Below are 20169 nucleotides of genomic sequence, written 5' to 3' on the forward strand. Positions count from 1 at the left end.
CGGACGGTATTTATTAGATCAACACAGGATCGGTTTTGTCTAAAGCCAAACTGATTTTCTCTTAGAGTTCCATACACCCCTCTTGAATTCGGGACAGTAAGATCGTGGAGAACACTTTGCTAGGAATCGAGAGTAAGGTGATACCTCTGTAGTTGTTACAATCAGAGGTATCTCCCTTTTTTGCGACTTTTACAAGTATGCCTTCATTCCACTGACGAGAGTAGGATTCTTCTTCCCATACCTGACGGAAGATTGGAAGTAAGGTTTCAGCTGCGGTATCTGGATCTGCTATGAGGTATTCAGCATATATGTCATCAGTTCCTGGGGCCTTGCCCTTTTTTAAGGACTTGATTGCTGAAATTATTTCATTTTTCGTAGAGGGCGCGCTGTTTACCCCTTGAAGTGGGGTTGGCTGTTGTAGTTTGCAACAATAGTGTTGGAATTTAAGGTCGCTTCACCTACAGGATTATTTAATACTTTCTTGAAGTGTTCCACCCATACACTCATTTGTTGTTCGCTTTCAGTAATAAGATTTCCGTTTAAGTCTTTTACTGGTTTTTGACCACTCCTGTATTTTCCGGTGAGTTCCCTACTAATCTCATAGAGTTCCCTCATATTATTTAATCTGGCTGCCGTTTCAGCTCGACTTGCTAATGTGTCAGCCCATTCCCACTTGTCTTTTCTAGCAGACTTCTTAATTTGCTTGCATTTTTCTTTATACCTTGCGGATAACTGCCTTGCTTCCTCCGTGTCATTGTTGTTCGTCCGTCTGAGAAGCGATTCTTTAATTTTCCGCCGCTGTTCAATAAGTGTCCACGTATTATTTGTTAGCCATACTTTCTTTGCTTTGTTTTTGTGTCCAAGGATACTGCTACCAAGTTCTTGGTAGATATTATTAACGGAGTCTAGCCTGTCACCTGTACTACCACTCATGTTTACCTGTTCAACACGTTCGCGTACTGCGGCATTAAAGGCATTTTGATATTCTTCATGCTTTAGTTTCTCAATATCAATTTTCTTGCTAATTTTTTGAAGGTTTTTCTGTACTGCGGCTACCTTAAATCTGAAACTACCAGCTACAAGGTAGTGATCGCTACCAATATCTGCTCCTCTTTTAACGCGCACATCTAGCAAGGATGACCTCCATCTGCTGTTTATTAGTACGTGATCAATTTGGTTATTAGTGCGTTGATCCGGAGACGTCCATGTTGTTTTGTGGACTAATTTATGTGGGAATAAGCTTCCACCGATCACCAGACCATTTTCACAACAAAATTCTATAAGCCTACTACCATTGTCATTCCGGGTACCAGGGCTGTGTTTACCCATGTATATATCTAGACCATCATTGTCAGATCCAACTTTAGCATTAAAGTCGCCCAGAATAACACATATGTCCCCTTGATTAACGTGTGAATTTACGCAGCTGTTGAGCGTATCGAAAAATTCGTTTTTGATTTCGTCATTTTGGCTTTCTGTTGGTCCATAAACATTGATGATGACTAGTTTCCTTGCTCTAGTGCGGAGTTTAAGTATAATAATTCTGGGGCTTATCGGCACCCATTCAATAATACTTTTCGCTATTGTACTTGTTATTAAAAAACCTACGCCGCTGGTGTGACTCTCTCCTTCATTTCGGCCCGAGTATAGGAACGTTGTTCCTTGGTCATTTATTCGGCCATATCCTGTCCATCTGCACTCTTGTATGGCTAGTATGTCTATTTTGTATCGGTGCATTTCCCTCCGTAGCTGTTCAAGCTTACCACTCTCATAGAGAGTTCGTACATTCCATGTACATATTTGTGTTTTATGCTTCATGCCGATTCTGTGATGTTTGTTACTTTCAGGAATATGATCTTGGTCGGTCGTTTCAGTTTCATTCGTCCTAATATTAAAGCGTGAATTTGGCACCTCCACATCCGATGTGCCAGCTGCCGAAGCAGAGGGATTGTGTCGCAAATGCTGGTTACCCCGTGGAGAATAGTTTCCGTTATCGTTTTAATCCATGCTAGAATATTATTTAAATTTCAATCAGCAAGTGATGAGTTCACAGATTGCTCGAAGCAGGCCGCTCCTTACATGGAGAACAGACGCCCACATGCCGGCTACTCGGCTCCCAAAGAGGCGACAGGATTTTTTTTTTTTTTTTTTCTGTACTTTGGTTTATTAACGAAGTGTCCTTCTTCGGCCTGTGTGGTCCGCGGGAGATATTTGATTTCTCTCCTACCACCCATATCTGGGAGGCATTCGCCTATCCACCACCTGGGGACGCGCCCTCTAGGGATTTCAGGCTCCCCCGAAGGCCTTCTTAAAAAATCCTTGCGCAATTTCTGGATGGCTGCATCAAATATACAAAGAGCTCTTCCGTTGCTATAGAAGGGAAAAAACTCGCACGGAATTTTCGTTTAGAATTGGGCTGAATATTCCAGTAGTTTATCTTATTTTCTGCGCGAAAAAGTGAACGAGTCAATAGCTGTGTTTTTTTAACATATATAGACGTTTACGCTTAAACTTTATATGGATTGGTAAGCGTCAAACTTTAAATACACCTCTGAAATTGCTGCACATAAAATTAGTACTACTAAATTTCAATACGCATCATACTCAGATGTAACTGAAATATGTGTCTATGTTTCACCTCTACACTAATTCTATGTATCACCACTTAAAATGAGCAAGTTAATGAGCACTAAGCAAATTATCTGGCTCAAATTATTTCGCACAAGTTATCTGGCTCAATGAAGGTGTGTCCGAACTAAACATTAGAAGTTAGTTGTGTGTCCAAATTAAAAATTGGAACCTAAAGAAATTATCTTCCCCGTAAATTTCACCGATTCAATTTATTACGAACAACGTACCTACTCAAATAATTTTATTTGAGTTTTTTTTTAGCTTTTCCGAATGTTATACACGTATATTCCAATAAAACAAAGGCTACAAATTTCATTTTGTAGATAAATTGGATGTACATATACAATGTACACCAAGATAGTTCGATATAAAACTTTGAAAACAATTCATTGTATAATTTTTTCACTGATATAAAAGAACTTATAAATAAAACTGTGTGACAAAATAAAAAAAGTTTGAGTATGCTTCTTGCGATCTATACATCAAGTTGTAGGTCTGCTCGAGTATACAAAAAGTACTTACTCATAATTTCCAAAAAACCACCAAAATTTGGAGTAAGGGGCCAAAACCTCTTTTTCATAGTACGAATCATATACATAAGTACTGCTTATAAATTTATGATTGTCCGGTCGGTATTTAATTATCACTAAGCGTGATCCCAAACCCTCCATGTTTTCAAAAAAACAAGTGTAATAAATTTAATTAACCCGTATTAAATCAGCATTAAATATGCCGTAATTAAATACGTTTTCAGTTTTTGATTGGGCATATGGGTTGGGCTAGCTTAAACTTAAGCTAGCCGAATTAAATTAACATTAAATATGCTCTAATTAAAAACGTTTTCATGAGCTTAACACCGGCTTATAATAATTGAATTTCAATTATTATGTTTTTTCTAAGACAAACTGAAAAGAAGGAAACATTTACTGGCATATTGCGATGGAACCATTTCGAAAACCGCAAACGTAATCATCATCAGGCAATTTTATTATGTTATCAAAGGTTTCACCGGGATTCGAACCGTGAATCACATGGTGAAACAGCAGTTGCCTTTAACCACTAGTCTATCCTGCTGGTATTTGTTTTCATGTTTAATTCAGTTTTTCTCATTTCTACACTAACAACACAATTGAGACATTTTGTCTCTATATTAATTTGTGTGCCATGTAGATTTTTTTTTGTAAACTTCTTCTTCGTTGCGAATGAGAAGCTTTGTAAACTCGGGCTCAGTTTTACATATTTACGTATGTTTGCTTAATGGTGTGGTCAGTTTATACTTATATTTAAGACATAACAAACATACAATAATACGTTTTTTTTTTCGATTGGGCGTATCGATAAATCATTAAACTTAAGCTAGCTCAACCCTCGATATTTTTTAAAAAACAAGTGTAATAAATTCAATTAGTTCAATTAACCCGTATTAAATTAGCATTAAATATGCTGTAATTAAATACGTTTTTAAGAGTTAACCGGGGAATGCCCGTATTGCTTTTAAATGTATGAAAACATTCATTTCAAGCAATTTTTAATTTAATAATTTTATTTAATAATTTGGGAAAAATTTAAAAAAAGTGACATCAGGACGGACAAGGCGACAGCTGTTTCGATTATATCTTGTAAATCTCTTGAAAGCCTTTTCTCCCGGGAGTGGGATTCGAACCCGCACTCCTACGATAGTTGAAATGGTTACAAACGCATTCAGCTACGTCATGCCATAGTTGTTGTAAAGTTTTTCTCAATTGCCTTCTTTTGCATATATTAATCGTCTACACATCACATACTTCGTATGTAATTATGTGTTGAAGTTATGCATGTTTGCAAGGCGGTTTCAGAGAAACTGGTATTGTTGCTGTTTTTGTTCTATTTATAGAACTACAACGAATTAACCAAATGTTGTCTGTTTGTAAGAGTTAAGCGGGGATTGCCCGTAGTGCTTTTAAATGTACGAAAACATTTATTTCAAGCAATTTTTAATTTTATAATTTTATTTAATAATTTGGGAAAAATTTAAACAACGTGACATCAGGACGGACAAGGTGACAGCTGTTTCGATTATACCTAGTAAATCTCTTCAAAGCCTTTTCTCCCGGGAGTGGGATTCGAACCCACACTCCTACGATAGTTGAAATGGTTACAAACGCATTCAGCTACGTCATGCCTTAGTTGTTGTAAAGTTTTTCCCAATTGCCTTCTTTTGCATGTATTAATCTTCTACACATCACATACTTCGTATGTAATTATGTGTTGAAGTTATGCATGTTTGTAAGGCGGTTTCAGAGAAACTGGTATTGTTGCTGTTTTTGTTCTATTTATAGAACTACAACGAATTAACCAAATGTTGTCTGTTTGTAAGAGTTAATCGGGGATTTGCCCGTATTGCTTTTAAATGTATGAAAACATTTATTTCAAGCAGTTTTTAATTTTATAATTTTTTTTAATAATTTGGGAAACATTTAAACAACGTGACATTAGGACGGACAAGTCGACAGCTGTTTCGATTATACCTTCTTCTGACACCTCTTCTGACACCAATTGTAACGATTCTACTTGCAAATCCTCTTATTTGCCCTTCTGCTAAGTTCGAATCACTAAACTGTTGAATAAATAACTCCAATATTGAATAATGGAAAAATGGCCTTTATTAAAGTACTTCACAATAACATTTATACTTTGCAACTAGCTGGCTTAATAACCAAACTGATAGCTTAAATGAAACTGGCTTTCAAAATAATACTGCTATCGCTCGCTAGATAGCGTCTTAATCGAAACTGCTTTATAGGTCAAATCAAACTGAATTCCAGCGCCTCTACATTTGCTGCCATTTATACTCTCTGATTTCAACGTTCGCATCTTCTAGGCGCTTCCATTTCCAGAATCTACTAGTTGCCATCAGCTCTAAAACTTCTCAGCTGTAACTACAATTGCGCAATTTTATAGCTTCTCTCATTGCATACTTTCAGGAGTATCTCTGATATATGCATGTGTTTGTGCATTGAATCTCCGCTGCTTGTATACGTATATGGTACATATGTGTAGACGCAATTACTGCTTCGTTTATGTAGATACATAATGATTGATCTATGGATGTGCATGATATCACTTTTTAGCATCGGCTTAGAGATAGAAGCACCCCTTAGTTTTGCTAATATTCGTAACAATATGCAAAAGAAGGCAATTGGGAAAAACTTTACAACAACTAAGGCATGACGGAGCTGAATGCGTTTGTAACCATTTCAACTATCGTGGGAGTGCGGGTTCGAATCCCACTCCCGAGAGAAAAGGATTTGAAGATATTTACAAGGTATAATCGAAAGAGCTGTCGCCTTTTCCGTCCTGATGTACGTTGTTTAAAATTTTCCCAAATTATGAAATAAAATTATAAAATTAAAAATGCTTGAAATAAATGTTTTTATACATTTAAAAGCAATACGGGCAATCCCCGATTAACTCTTACAAACAGACATACATACATACATGTAAGGCGCGATAACCTCCAAAGAGATCTAAGGCCGAGCTTCTCTTCCAATTTGCGTCGTGCTCCTCTTGATTTTCCCTACAAATTGGCCGGACGGGACCTACATGTTTTACGCCGACCCCGAACGGCATCAGCAAGGCAGATGAGTTTTCACTGAGAGCTTTTCATGGCAGAAATACACTCGGAGCGCTTGCCAAACACTGCCGAGGGGCGACCACGCTTAGAAAAATTTTCTTCTAATTGAAAAACCTTATTTCTAAAATTTTTGATGTTGCTTTGCCCGGGGTGCGAACCCAGGGAATACGGTGTGGTAAGCGGAGCACGCTAGCATCACACCACGGTGGCCGCTAACAAACAGACAACATTTGGTTAATTCGTTGTAGTTCTATAAATAGAACAAAAACAGCAACAATACCAGTTCCTCTGAAACCGCCTTACAAAGATGCATAACTTCAACACATAATTACATACGAAGTATGTGATGTGTAGAAGATTAATATATGCAAAAGAAGGCAATTGGGAAAAACTTTACAACAACTAAGGCATGACGTAGCTGAATGCGTTTGTAACCATTTCATCTATCGTAGGAGTGCGGCTTCGAATCCCACTCCCGGGAGAAAAGGCTATGAAGAGATTTACAAGGTATAATCGAAACAGCTGTCGCCTTGTCCTTCCTGATGTCACGTTGTTTAAATTTTTCCCAAATTATTAAATAAAATTATAAAATTAAAAATTGCTTGAAATAAATGTTTTCATACATTTAAAAGCAATACGGGCAATCCCCGATTAACTCTTACAAACAGACAACATTTGGTTAATTCGTTGTAGTTCTATAAATAGAACAAAACAATACCACTTTCTCTGAAACCGCCTTACAAACATGCATAACTTCAACACATAATTACATACGAAGTATGTGATGTGTAGAAGATTAATATATGCAAAAGAAGGCAATTGGGAAAAACTTTACAACAACTAAGGATTGACGTAGCTGAATGCGTTTGTAACCATTCCAACTATCGTAGGAGTGCGGGTTCGAATCCCACTCCCGGGAGAAAAGCCTTTGAAGAGATTTACAAGGTATAATCGAAACAGCTGTCGTAAATAATATGTTTTCGTACATTTAAAAGCAATACGGGCAATCCCCGATTAACTCTTACAAACAAACAACATTTGGTTTATTCGGGTTAATTCGTTGTAGTTCTATAAATAGAACAAAAACAGCAACAATACCAGTTTCTCTGAAAGCGCCTTACAAACATGCATAACTTCAACACATAATTACATACGAAGTATGTGATGTGTAGAAGATAAATATATGCAAAATAAGGCAATTGGAAAAAGCTTTACAACAACTAAGGCATGAGGTAGTTGAATGCGTTTGTAACCATTTACAACAACTAAGGCATGACGTAGTTGAATGCGTTTGTAACCATTTCAACTATCGTAGGAGTGCGGGTTCGAATTACACTCCCGGGAGGAAAGGCTTTGAAGAGTTTTACAAAGTATAATCGGAACTGCTGTCGCCTTGTCCGTCCTGATGTCGCGTTGTTTAAATTTTTCCCAAATTATTAAATAAAATTATAAAATTAAAAATTGCTTGAAATAAATGTTTTCATACATTTAAAAGCAATACGGGGAATCCCCGATTAACTCTAACAAACAGACAATATTTGGTTAATTCGTTGTAGTTCTATAAGTAGAACAAAAACAGCAACAATACCAGTTTCTCTGAAACTGCCTTACAAACATGCATAACTTCAACACATAATTACATAGGAAGTATGTGATGTTTAGAAGATTAATATATGCAAAATATGGCAATTGGGAAAAACTTTACAACAACTAAAGCGTGACGTAGCTGAATGCGTTTGTAACCATTTGAACTATCGTAGGAGTTCGGGTTCGAATCCCACTCCAGGGAGAAAAGGCTTTGAAGAGATTTGCAAGGTATAATCGAAACAGCCGTCGCCTTGTCCGTCCTGATGTCGCGACGTTGAATTTTTTCCCAAATTATTAAATAAAATTATAAATTGAAATAAATGTTTTCATACATTTAAAAGCAATACGGGCAAATCCCCGATAAACTCTTACAAACAGACAAGATTTGGTTAATTCGTTGTAGTTCTATAAATAGAACAAAAACAGCAACAATACCAGTTCCTCTGAAACCGCCTTACAAAGATGCATAACTTCAACACATAATTACATACGAAGTATGTGATGTGTAGAAGATTAATATATGCAAAAGAAGGCAATTGGGAAAAACTTTACAACAACTAAGGCATGACGTAGCTGAATGCGTTTGTAACCATTTCATCTATCGTAGGAGTGCGGCTTCGAATCCCACTCCCGGGAGAAAAGGCTATGAAGAGATTTACAAGGTATAATCGAAACAGCTGTCGCCTTGTCCTTCCTGATGTCACGTTGTTTAAATTTTTCCCAAATTATTAAATAAAATTATAAAATTAAAAATTGCTTTAAATAAATGTTTTCATACATTTAAAAGCAATACGGGCAATCCCCGATTAACTCTTACAAACAGACAACATTTGGTTAATTCGTTGTAGTTCTATAAATAGAACAAAACCAGCAACAATACCACTTTCTCTGAAACCGCCTTACAAACATGCATAACTTCAACACATAATTACATACGAAGTATGTGATGTGTAGAAGATTAATATATGCAAAAGAAGGCAATTGGGAAAAACTTTACAACAACTAAGGATTGACGTAGCTGAATGCGTTTGTAACCATTCCAACTATCGTAGGAGTGCGGGTTCGAATCCCACTCCCGGGAGAAAAGCCTTTGCAGAGATTTACAAGGTATAATCGAAATAGCTGTCGTAAATAATATGTTTTCGTACATTTAAAAGCAATACGGGCAATCCCCGATTAACTCTTACAAACAAACAACATTTGGTTTATTCGGGTTAATTCGTTGTAGTTCTATAAATAGAACAAAAACAGCAACAATACCAGTTTCTCTGAAAGCGCCTTACAAACATGCATAACTTCAACATATAATTACATTCGAAGTATGTGATGTGTAGAAGATAAATATATGCAAAATAAGGCAATTGGAAAAAGCTTTACAACAACTAAGGCATGAGGTAGTTGAATGCGTTTGTAACCATTTACAACAACTAAGGCATGACGTAGTTGAATGCGTTTGTAACCATTTCAACTATCGTAGGAGTGCGGGTTCGAATTACACTCCCGGGAGGAAAGGCTTTGAAGAGTTTTACAAAGTATAATCGGAACTGCTGTCGCCTTGTCCGTCCTGATGTCGCGTTGTTTAAATTTTTCCCAAATTATTAAATAAAATTATAAAATTAAAAATTGCTTGAAATAAATGTTTTCATACATTTAAAAGCAATACGGGGAATCCCCGATTAACTCTAACAAACAGACAATATTTGGTTAATTCGTTGTAGTTCTATAAGTAGAACAAAAACAGCAACAATACCAGTTTCTCTGAAACTGCCTTACAAACATGCATAACTTCAACACATAATTACATAGGAAGTATGTGATGTTTAGAAGATTAATATATGCAAAATATGGCAATTGGGAAAAACTTTACAACAACTAAAGCGTGACGTAGCTGAATGCGTTTGTAACCATTTGAACTATCGTAGGAGTTCGGGTTCGAATCCCACTCCAGGGAGAAAAGGCTTTGAAGAGATTTGCAAGGTATAATCGAAACAGCCGTCGCCTTGTCCGTCCTGATGTCGCGACGTTGAATTTTTTCCCAAATTATTAAATAAAATTATAAATTAAAAATTGCTTGAAATACATTTAAAAGCAAGACGGGCAATCCCCGATTAACTCTTACAAACAGCAACATTTAGTTAATTCGTTGTAGTTCTATAAATAGAACAAAAACAGCAACAATACCAGTTTCTCTGAAAGCGCCTTACAAACATGCATAACTTCAACACATAATTACATACGAAGTATGTGATGTGTAGAAGATTAATATATGCAAAAGAAGGCAATTGGGAAAAACTTTACAACAACTACGGATTGACGTAGCTGAATGCGTTTGTAACCATGTCAACTATCGTAGGAGAGCGGGTTCGAATCCCACTCCCGGGAGAAAAGGTATAATCGAAACAGCTGTCGCCTTGTCCGTCCTGATGCCACGTTGTTTAAATTTTTCCCAAATTATTAAATAAATACATTTTCGTCTTTTGATTGGGCATATGGGTTGGGCTAGCTTAAGTTTAATTTTTATATTTAATTATTTAAAAAAAAAAACAAGTGTAATAAATTTATTTAACCCGTATTAAATTAGCATTAAATATGTTCTAATTAAATACGTTTTCGTTTTTTGATTGGGCATATCGATAAATCATTAAACTTAAGCTAGCCCTACCCTCGATATTTTAAAAAAACAAGTGTAATAGATTCAATTAACCAGTATTAAATTAGCATTAAATATGCTGTAATTAAATAATTATTTATTTTTCCGGCTTTATTAATTGTTTAAATCAAAAAGGTCGTTAAATACACTAATTTATGCTGTAATTAAATACGTTTTCAGTTTTTGATTGGGCATATGGGTTGGGCTAGTTTAGTTTAAGTTAGCCGAACCCTCGATATTAAAAAAAAAGTGTAATAAATTCTTTTAACCCGTATTAAATTAGCATTGTATACGCTCTAATTAAATACGTTTTCGTTTTTTGATTGTGCATATTGATAAATCATTAAACTTAAGCTATCCCAACCCTCGATATTTAAAAAAAAACAAGTGTAATAAATTTAATTAACCCGTATTAAATTAGCATTAAATATTGTGCAATTTACTATGGTCTCGTTTTTTGATTGATCTGGAAAGGTTGGGCTAGCTTAAGGGACCTTAAATTTACAGACTTAGCTCGTATTCCTGTGCGTAGCTACCGAAGCCTCTGGAAATCTTGAATTGGCCTAATTTACTTTAAATCGTTAATTTCGTTGATTGATAGAAATCCCCCTCGCAAAAATTGTTATAGCCTAAATCTTCCATTAGTTCCATTGCTTACTTTTTCACAACTACACATACAGTAAAGCAGTTTCTTCCCAGCGGACCAAATCCTCACAAATGATTCCCCATTTGAGCGATTTATGATATTTACCCGGATAAAGCGCTCGCAAGCGCATCTGAAAAAGATAGCAATATGATTCGTATGTCGTTCAGTTTGTGGCAGTGAAAATATTGTTTACGGTAGTCGTAACAAATAAAGCTAGCAAATATTATGCAATATTTTTTATAGGCTTTTTTTAATACTTCTGCTTAGTCGGATAAAATATTTCATTTGATACATTTTCGACTCGAATTAGATACTGAAATTTTGTTTCCCGAGTCGGGAGCAATATTATTTAAGTATCAAAAAGGATATTGCAAAATGATTACAAGAAATAGGATGAGCGAATTTTTCAGTTGCTCCGTTTACCGCTGTGTTCCCCTATACATATTAAATACATTGAGGTGCACTTGAGTCGCTTATACTTACTTTGCACAGTATTTATTTGCGTATACCTAATAAATATTAAATAATTTTTCAAACACAGCACTGAAGTATTCACTTTCACGGATATCATAGAACTAAAAAGTTGTTTTATTTCTTATTTGCGCTGCCCATCGATAGAAGAAATAACACTATATACGAAATTATGAGCCGTTATTTTGTCTGCATTTTGGTTTTTGTCACTAAACACATGTTGCAAACCTCATAGGAAAGTGTTTTGCGCCACAAAAACGAGCATCGTTCTTTGCTCACTTGCGAGAATTCCTGCAAACATTAAGCGAGTGATGCGGTAACAAAGTTTTCTATCGCTCTTTGTTCGGCTAGGAGCTTGTTTGCCGGTTGTTCGCGATAAAAATAAAGTTTCTATATTCTTTTGTTCACATATGAGCTCACTTCTGAGCATTTTGCGGTCTCGCAAATTAATCAAACTTGGTCCGCTGGGTTGTCAATAAACCATAAAGAAATACACACTTAAAGCTGGAAACATTGGTGCTTTATCGGTAACCGTATCGGTAACCTTATAACAGCTGATTCGACCAACCTTATGAGAATCAATGCAATCGATTATTGGTGCCGCTAAGGTCGTAACCGTATCGTAGCCAACTAATTGGGTTTTGGTTTACCGTCGTAACGATAAATAGCTGATTACGTTAGGGATACGGATACAGCGATACGACATACGGCACCAATGACTCCGGCTTAAAAAGAGATTCAGTGCCTATGAACATACATAAACCATCAAAAAAAAAACAAAACAAAAAAATGTTAACAATAGTGGGAATTTCAATGAAGATGGGAATATGTTGTCTTAAGTAACACGCATATTTACATATGTACATAAATACCTTCCACAAAAGTGCGTACCTTATATAATATTTAGGTACAACATTTTATCATGAGGCATAAGAGCATTCCATGGTAGATACCGGACTGGATACAGAAAAAAATATAACTTATTCAGACAAACAATGCGTCAATTGAATATAGTACTAGTCTAAATAAAAGAAAACAATAGGCAGTTTTTTTTCGACCTTAATTAAAGAAAAAATGTGACGTATTCAGACAAATCATGCATCAATATTGTATGGTACATGCCTAAATAAAGCAATATTACATGTTTCAGACATATTTTTTAAAATGACGTATTATTGAATTATAATAAGGACGTAAGTATCATGTCAATATTTATTGATGGGGTAGGGCTATCAATTTTCATAATAGCCATTGTTGTGTTGACACTGTTGTTGTTGTTGTAGCGATTAGGTTACTCCCCGAAGGCTTTGGGGAGTGTTATCGATGTGATGGTCCTTTGTCGTATACAGATCCGATACGCTCCGGTAACACAGCACCATTAAGGTGCTGGCCCGACCATCTCGGAAACGATTTATATGGCCACATTGAACCTTCAGGCCATCCCTCCCTCCCCACCCCCAAGTTCCATGAGGAGCTTGGGGTCGCCAGAGCCTCGTCTGTTAGTGAAACGGGATTCGCCGCTCGAAGGTGAGGTTGACAATTGTTGACACTCTTACGCCCCGATTCTAGTGTGGTAACAACATTCTTCACCACGGTTACGATATCATGTGGCAACTTTTACACCCTTTTGGTATTCTACCCGCGAAAGTAGCTGGATAATTTTTTACCCACAAAAGTAGGTGGTTACTTCGAAATAACCACACAACAGCTATTGTTTAGAAAAAGGCAAAACTGAAAAATAAAGAATTGTTAGCGCAAATAAGTAAAGATAATAGTAAAAAAGTTTGGCCCTTGCTATACATATTTGTTTACATTATGTACTTTCACAGAATAAATTACAATATACCTATGTATTTAGAAACTTATCATGCATAATATGCATATACACATCGTCCCGTTTATTCGTTAACCTCGTAAAGCGAACACGGTTGCCACACCATGTTTTCATTTGAGACCAAAATTCATCGAAAAAAAGGACCAAATTTTTGTTTTATTTTATTAGTTCCATATAAAATTTTACTAAATATAGTGAAGATTTTAATTCAAGCTGAACAAACAAATATATGTGCATGCAACCAAAAATGGTACTATATTTTGACATAGGACAAGTCTTTGTCTCTCACCAACCAAACGTTGTGAACCTAGTTTTGGTCACAAAGCTCTTGGTAATAGCATTATGTTGTTGATTGCAATGAAATAAAATGTATAGTGCAATTAGGTTTTAGTAAAAAACGGTTAAAAATTTGCGTTCTGGTGTTGCCGAACTATGTATGTGGAAAACTCAGTAAATCATAAATGAAACTAAGCAATTTTGTTAGTGCTATTTTTATAGATGCTTACTTTTTCCCTTAACGTTTAAACTTCATATCAGATCCTAGATTTAGTAAGTGTGAGTTTTAATCCCAGGCCTCCGTGTTTCTGCTAGCAACTACGGGAATAATTTTATACAAAACATTTCTTCCGAAATCAAATCTCTTTTGCATTTCCTTCCTTCTGTCTTCGAGTTAAAATATTTCTTGTGCGAAGATACTTAGTTTTCAATTACCTTGCGTGGCTTAACACCACAATAGTCCTGGAATTCCTTGAACTCATTGAGCTGGGTGAGAAAGAATTAAATATCAAATTTCCAAACGAGAAGTAATGCATCGAATTCCTTTGTATAAGCTTTGAAAGTGTTAGGCTCACGACAGAGTGCTCGCTATAAGCTATGCTAGGCGAGAAGCAATTTTTATTTTCATATATTTTACATAGTGTTGTATAGCCGATCGAAATATCTAGCCGTTATTTATATTATTATAAAACAAGAGCTTTTTTGATTAGTCTGTTATTTCATCAACAATTAACGACAATGTGTTTGCCAACACTTTTCTTTTTAATGCCTGGAATAAATTATATCCTAGGTGAAATGTTATTGTTCTGGTACATTTTATGGACTGATCAATTTTTTATGGTGAGAGTTCCATTGAAGTAAATTCAAAATTATATGGGGGCTAACGAAATTGTGGCGAATTTTTGGGCAATATTCTGAATTTTTACCTGAGTGAAAAAGAAAGAAACGTAACAATCATGGCTACTGTCTAAAAAGGACCAAAATTGACGATAAGGGACCAGCGGACCAAGACTATTTTTGGTCCAAATGGACCAAAGTGGCAACCGTGAAAGCGAAGAAAACTACCTTTCAAATTTCTCCACAGACACTGGTGACTTTTTCGGTGATGACAGCGTTACCACCAGGGCCAGAATCGCGGATAAAAGAACTGGTAACGATATTCGGTTACATAATGTTCTGGGTACTATTTTACCAGTAACGCCCAGAATCGGGGCGTTAGAGGAATGATTAAGATATATTTTATGATTAATGCGGCAGTTACTCACCGACGTGTGCCGTACGTACGGACGTTTGTCGTACGAAACACGTTTGACCGAACTCTCAAGCCCGTAGGAATCAATGTGTGCGTATGTGTACATGTACATAACATATTTGTGTGTGTATTGTTTACAGATAAGCACTGTTGCCATTGACCATTTTGCATGCATGCTTATGGAAACATCAACTTTTTCCAATTTAATTGTTGATGTTGTAAAAGGCTGGAATTAATATTAAATAAATATAAATATATTACATATTTATAATCTGCATTTTTACATAATTATTTCGAATTATTTTCACAATTTTTCAAACTTTAATTAGGTGTTTTTGCATAAAACTGCACACGGTCAAAAATTAGCACACAAAAGTTTACTAGGCAACTCTGACTAGTGAGAGAGCGATCAGCTGACACGTTCTTACGGAAAAAATCAAAATTCTTTTGATTTCTACGTTCCAGGCTACGTACGTACGGGCGTTGCACGTCGGTGAGTTTTCGTTTACATTGCATACTCATAAGATAGGTCGTGTCAGCTGACACGTTTTTGGTACGTACGTTCGTGAGTAACTGCCGCATAAATTACTAATCGGTCTCCAGCAAATTTCTGCGGAGCGAAATTTTAATATTCCTCTTACCCATAAAACATTTTACGTGTAGCGATATTCACTGAATTGTTAAACAACATTCGACAGCGGTAACCTAGCTTAGCAATATTTTTAACACATATGTATGCTATTCACCAACTTTTTCCAACCCCAAAACTCAACAAAATAAACCCTTCTGTCCTTGTTGCCGAGTTTGACAATTGGCAATTTATCGTGGTTTTTGTTGATGTGGCTAAGATGTCGAAAAAGTTGGCAAAATTTATTTTACTGACTTAAAACCCCAAAATATTATGATTTTGAAGTTTTAGGATTTTATTTTTAAGGAAATGGTATTTGAGTTTGTCGCGGAACGTAATTGCAAGTAATGCAAAAGTGTCCACCACTTGCTGGTGCAGTAAATCTGAAAATATATAAAAATTATTAACTTAGCTCAATCCTGCGCAAAGTTTGTGGCACGGACAAATGATAAGTTGTTTTTTCTCAATTTCTCCTTCACTTTGACTTAAGTTTTGACCATTGTACAGGTCTACAAGTAGGATATGTAGCAGCACGCACATACACAGCCACGCTCACCTGATAAGATGCTTGTTCTTGTTCGTTTTTTTTGTGGATGCTATTTGGCACTGTTGTACTTCTTAGGACCAAACAAAGTTTAGTAGCTGCTATCGAAAACTGCTTAAAATTTTTTTTTCTTATATTACAAAGAAATATACTTATTTACTTTCAAACGAGCACTTAATTACATCTCTCTTTAATAACCATATATTTTGGACAATTTTAGTTAACAAATTGTGATACTTTTTTACGGGGACGATTGCTAAAACACGACCAAAACCGTCGAGGGAGGTATTAATAGGCGCGTTTCTGCCTCGCTTCCAATAATTCCAATACTTTTTCTCTTCGGACTATTGAAAACAGGACAAAACGCGTCTATTCATTTTTCTTTCCGCTTTTTTGGACGGGTTATTGCAGTCGACCTCGGTTTCAAACTGTTTTTCGCGGAGAACTTTTGAACGGGTAGAAAAACTTAACTCCCGTGTTTGTATTCTTAATACTGAAATAACTACGCGTCCTCAGATACCCCAATTGAAGACTTTTTTATAATTTTCTGAAGGACCCACATGGGTGCACTCAAAATTTCCTACTAAATTCGTTAAAAGAAATTTACCATCACAGCAACCCATATCTGATATTCCGATCCCTTTTTTGCTTCCCTGTGTCGTTTTCGACGAAGCAACCCCGGTAATTTTGACACTTCGTTCAGCGTCAAAACTCATGTCCCACGCAGGTTCCACTGGGTTCCACGCTAGTTTGACACTGACCGAAGTGTCAAACTGCCGTGTGTTAGAAAGGGAAAGAAATTGTTTCCCTCTCACACATATCATACTTGTAAACCTGTACAATGGTTTTGACATTTCATTTCCAGAGATACCACTTTTTCTCAAATTAAACAAATACTTAACAAGTTAAAGTTAGTAAACCACTCATTCGAAAATGCAACCAATAATTGACTATGTGAAAAATATGGATTTTAAAAATCAGCAAAAGTTAGTGAATCGTGCTACTGGTCGGTATATAATAAATTTTTGAATCAAATAACCTTTCCACTATTTGTGTCAAAATTATAATTCCCGCTTTAGCGCTTTTGATATGTCAGATTTACTCTAAGTCTTTTGATGAAAATGATGAATGCTTTAAAGCATTCAAAACTCTTTTTATACTCAGTTGAACAGAGTTCACAGAGTATATTAATTTTGTTCGCATAACGGCAATCCGTAACGGCATAAACTAATCGAGATAGATATAGGCTTCTATATATCAAAATGATCTGGGCGAAAAAAGAAATTCATTTAGCCGTGTCCGTCTGTCCGCCCGTCCGTCCGTAAACACGATCACTTGAGTAAACTTCGAGGTATCTTGATGAAATTTTGTATGTAGGTTCCTGAGCACTCATCTCAGATCGCTATTTAAAACGAACGAAATCGGAGCTGTAATTTGGCAGTCGTTGAAGATATCATGATGAAATTTGGCAGGAACGTTACTCCTATTACTATATGTGTGCTAAATAAAAATTTGCAAAATCGGATGACGAACACGCCCACTTAAAAAAAAATTTTAAGTAAAATTTTAACAAAGAATTGAATATTTGTATAGTATATAAGTCGATTATGTCAACATTCAACGCCACTAATGATATGGTGCAACAAGATACAAAAATAAAAGAAAATTTCAAAATGGGCGTGGTTCTGCCCTTTTTCATTTAATTTGTCTAGAATAATAGAATGCCATAAGTCGAACAAACATTTACCAGGTAGGTAGGTTGAACTGGCCGGTCCATGAGGACCTCACATAGACTGATTGAGTCCGTAGTGTTACCAGAAGTTTGTTTTAACAACCAAACTGAAAAACGCTATCAAAAACCAGGACCTATGTTATAAAATAACTCCGTCCTCTTGGCAAATACTAAAAGCTTCCTAGGACTTAAGCCACTTGCTGCTTCTAGATCTGACAGCTGTATCACTCCTAATAGCTGGAGTCTTAGCCTGGCAAGTGCAGGGCACGAGCACAGAACGTGCTCGATCGTTTCCTCCTCCAACCCGCACTTCCTACACCTGCTATCACTGACCAAGCCTAATTTAAAGGCATGTGACGCCAGAAGGCAGTGTCCAGTCAGAATACCCGTCATGAGTCTACAGTCCTCTCTTTTTAATGATAGAAGCAACTGTGTTAGTCTAAGGTTGTAAGACCTACACATAATCTTCGACACTTTACAGCCCCGCGCTTGAACCCACGCCTTTTCTGCTTGGTGGATCATGTGCACCTCTCGCCTTCGCTTAATCTCGCCCAATCTAATTGGGACGTCTACGGAGCAAGATTCAAGGGATGCGCCCTTTTTAGCTAATTCGTCCGCTTTTTCATTCCCATCTATTCCCATATGCCCTGGGACCCAATATAGATGTATGCTTCTCCCTGTCCCGATTCTCTCCAGAGACTGCTTACACTCTAACACGCATTTAGATGCTGTGCTATGCGAGATTATTGCCTTAATTGCTGCTTGACTGTCAATATAAAAGTTAACACGGTTGCAGCTTAAGCTATTCTCTTCCAGGGTTTCTACTGCTTTGGTTACGGCTAATATTTCCGCTTGGAAAACGCTACAGTAATCCGGCAGCCTGTAGGATCTGCTTAATTGCGGATCAGCGCAGTATACCGCAGACCCTACTCCTTCCACTATTTTGGAACCATCGGTTTACACATGTATCGCCTCGTCCGCCATTTGCGCACCCTTGCGCCAACCGTCCACCTCTATTGTGGCCTTGAGATCTCCCCCAAAGTGCAGGTAGGGAATCATGTAGTCTGTTCGTCTTGTGACTGAGGACGCTATACTACTGTGGCCATATGGTCGGCGCTCAAGCTGCCCCGAAGCATCGAGCCTGGTTGCGGTCGTTAACGCTTTGTTCTTTGCTACCAGGTCTACAGGTGGAATGTGCAGAATGGCATACAGTGCAGCCGTCGGGGTTGTTTTCAGGGCTCCCGTAATGCAAAGCATCGATAGTCTGCATACCCCCTCTAATTTTTTGAGGTATGTTGTTTTTTGTGTGGCTTTCCACCAAACAAGAACTCCATAGTATAGAATAGGGCTTACAATCGCTGTAAAAACCCAATGAGAAAGAGATGGCGATAGGCCCCACGTACACCCCAGCATTCTTTACATGCATAGAGTGCCGTTGAGGCCTTCTTGGCCCTCTCCTCCACGTTGAGCTTCCATGACAGCTTACTGTCTAGGATGATTCCTAGATATTTTGTGCAAGGTTTCTCCTGTAAGGTCACCGCTCCTAACTTAGGCCTGGTCCAATTTGGGACCCTGTACCTCTTTGTAAACAAGACCATATCCGTCTTCTCCGCATTGACTTTCAGCCCGACATTAGATGCCCAGGAATGAATATCCCGAAGCGCCCGATCCATCAAAGAACTAATCGTTAGAAGGCATTTTCCACTTATGACAATTGCAACGTCATCTGCGTAAGCCGTAAGTTTTACGGGTCCCTCATCGAATTGCCTGAGCAGTTGGTTGATGACCAGTGTCCACAGCAGAGGTGATAGCACCCCTCCCTGCGGCGTGCCCCTGTCCACTGATTTCGTGGCCTCGTACAATCCCCATTGTGATGTAATCTTTCTGCAATTTAACATGCAGCCGATCCATCTGATTAAGGCAGGATGTACTTTAATGTAATTAAGACCATCCATAATCGCCCATTTTGCAACATTATTGAAAGCCCCGGCAATGTCCAAGAAGACTCCTAGAGCATACTCCTTATATTCCAAGGATTTCTCTATGCTTATTACCACCCTATGCAATGCGGTGTCTACCGACTTGCCTTTGGTGTACGCATGCTGTGTTGTGGAGAGCAGCTTTTCATCCACGTTGGACTTTATGTATACATCTATCAGCCTCTCAAAGGTTTTGAGCAGAAATGATGTTAAGCTAATGGGTCTATAGTCTTTGGGATACACGTGACCGATCTTCCCCGCCTTTGGTAGAAAAGCTACACGAGCAGTTCTCCAAGAGTGCGGTACATGATTCAGTCTTATGCACC

The 20169-nt window shown here is 37.2% G+C and overlaps 2 protein-coding genes across 6 annotated transcripts in view; one reads left to right on the forward strand and one right to left on the reverse strand.

Moving 5' to 3' along the window:
• The window catches only part of sns (sticks and stones), a 1009476-nt gene that overhangs the window by 85733 nt on the left and 903574 nt on the right, over positions 1 to 20169 (forward strand). The window lies entirely within an intron of this gene.
• LOC137244290 (uncharacterized) overlaps positions 11073 to 20169 on the reverse strand; it is a 135282-nt gene continuing 126185 nt past the window's right edge. Inside the window, exon 4 of the mRNA XM_067773061.1 lies at positions 11073 to 11257. Within this exon, the coding sequence (XP_067629162.1) occupies positions 11150 to 11257 (108 nt within the window). The 3' untranslated portion in view covers positions 11073 to 11149. The remainder of the gene's footprint in view (positions 11258 to 20169) is intronic.

The sequence above is a fragment of the Eurosta solidaginis genome, chromosome 3, assembly GCF_040869045.1.
Source record: "Eurosta solidaginis isolate ZX-2024a chromosome 3, ASM4086904v1, whole genome shotgun sequence".
Lineage (NCBI taxonomy): Eukaryota > Metazoa > Arthropoda > Insecta > Diptera > Tephritidae > Eurosta > Eurosta solidaginis.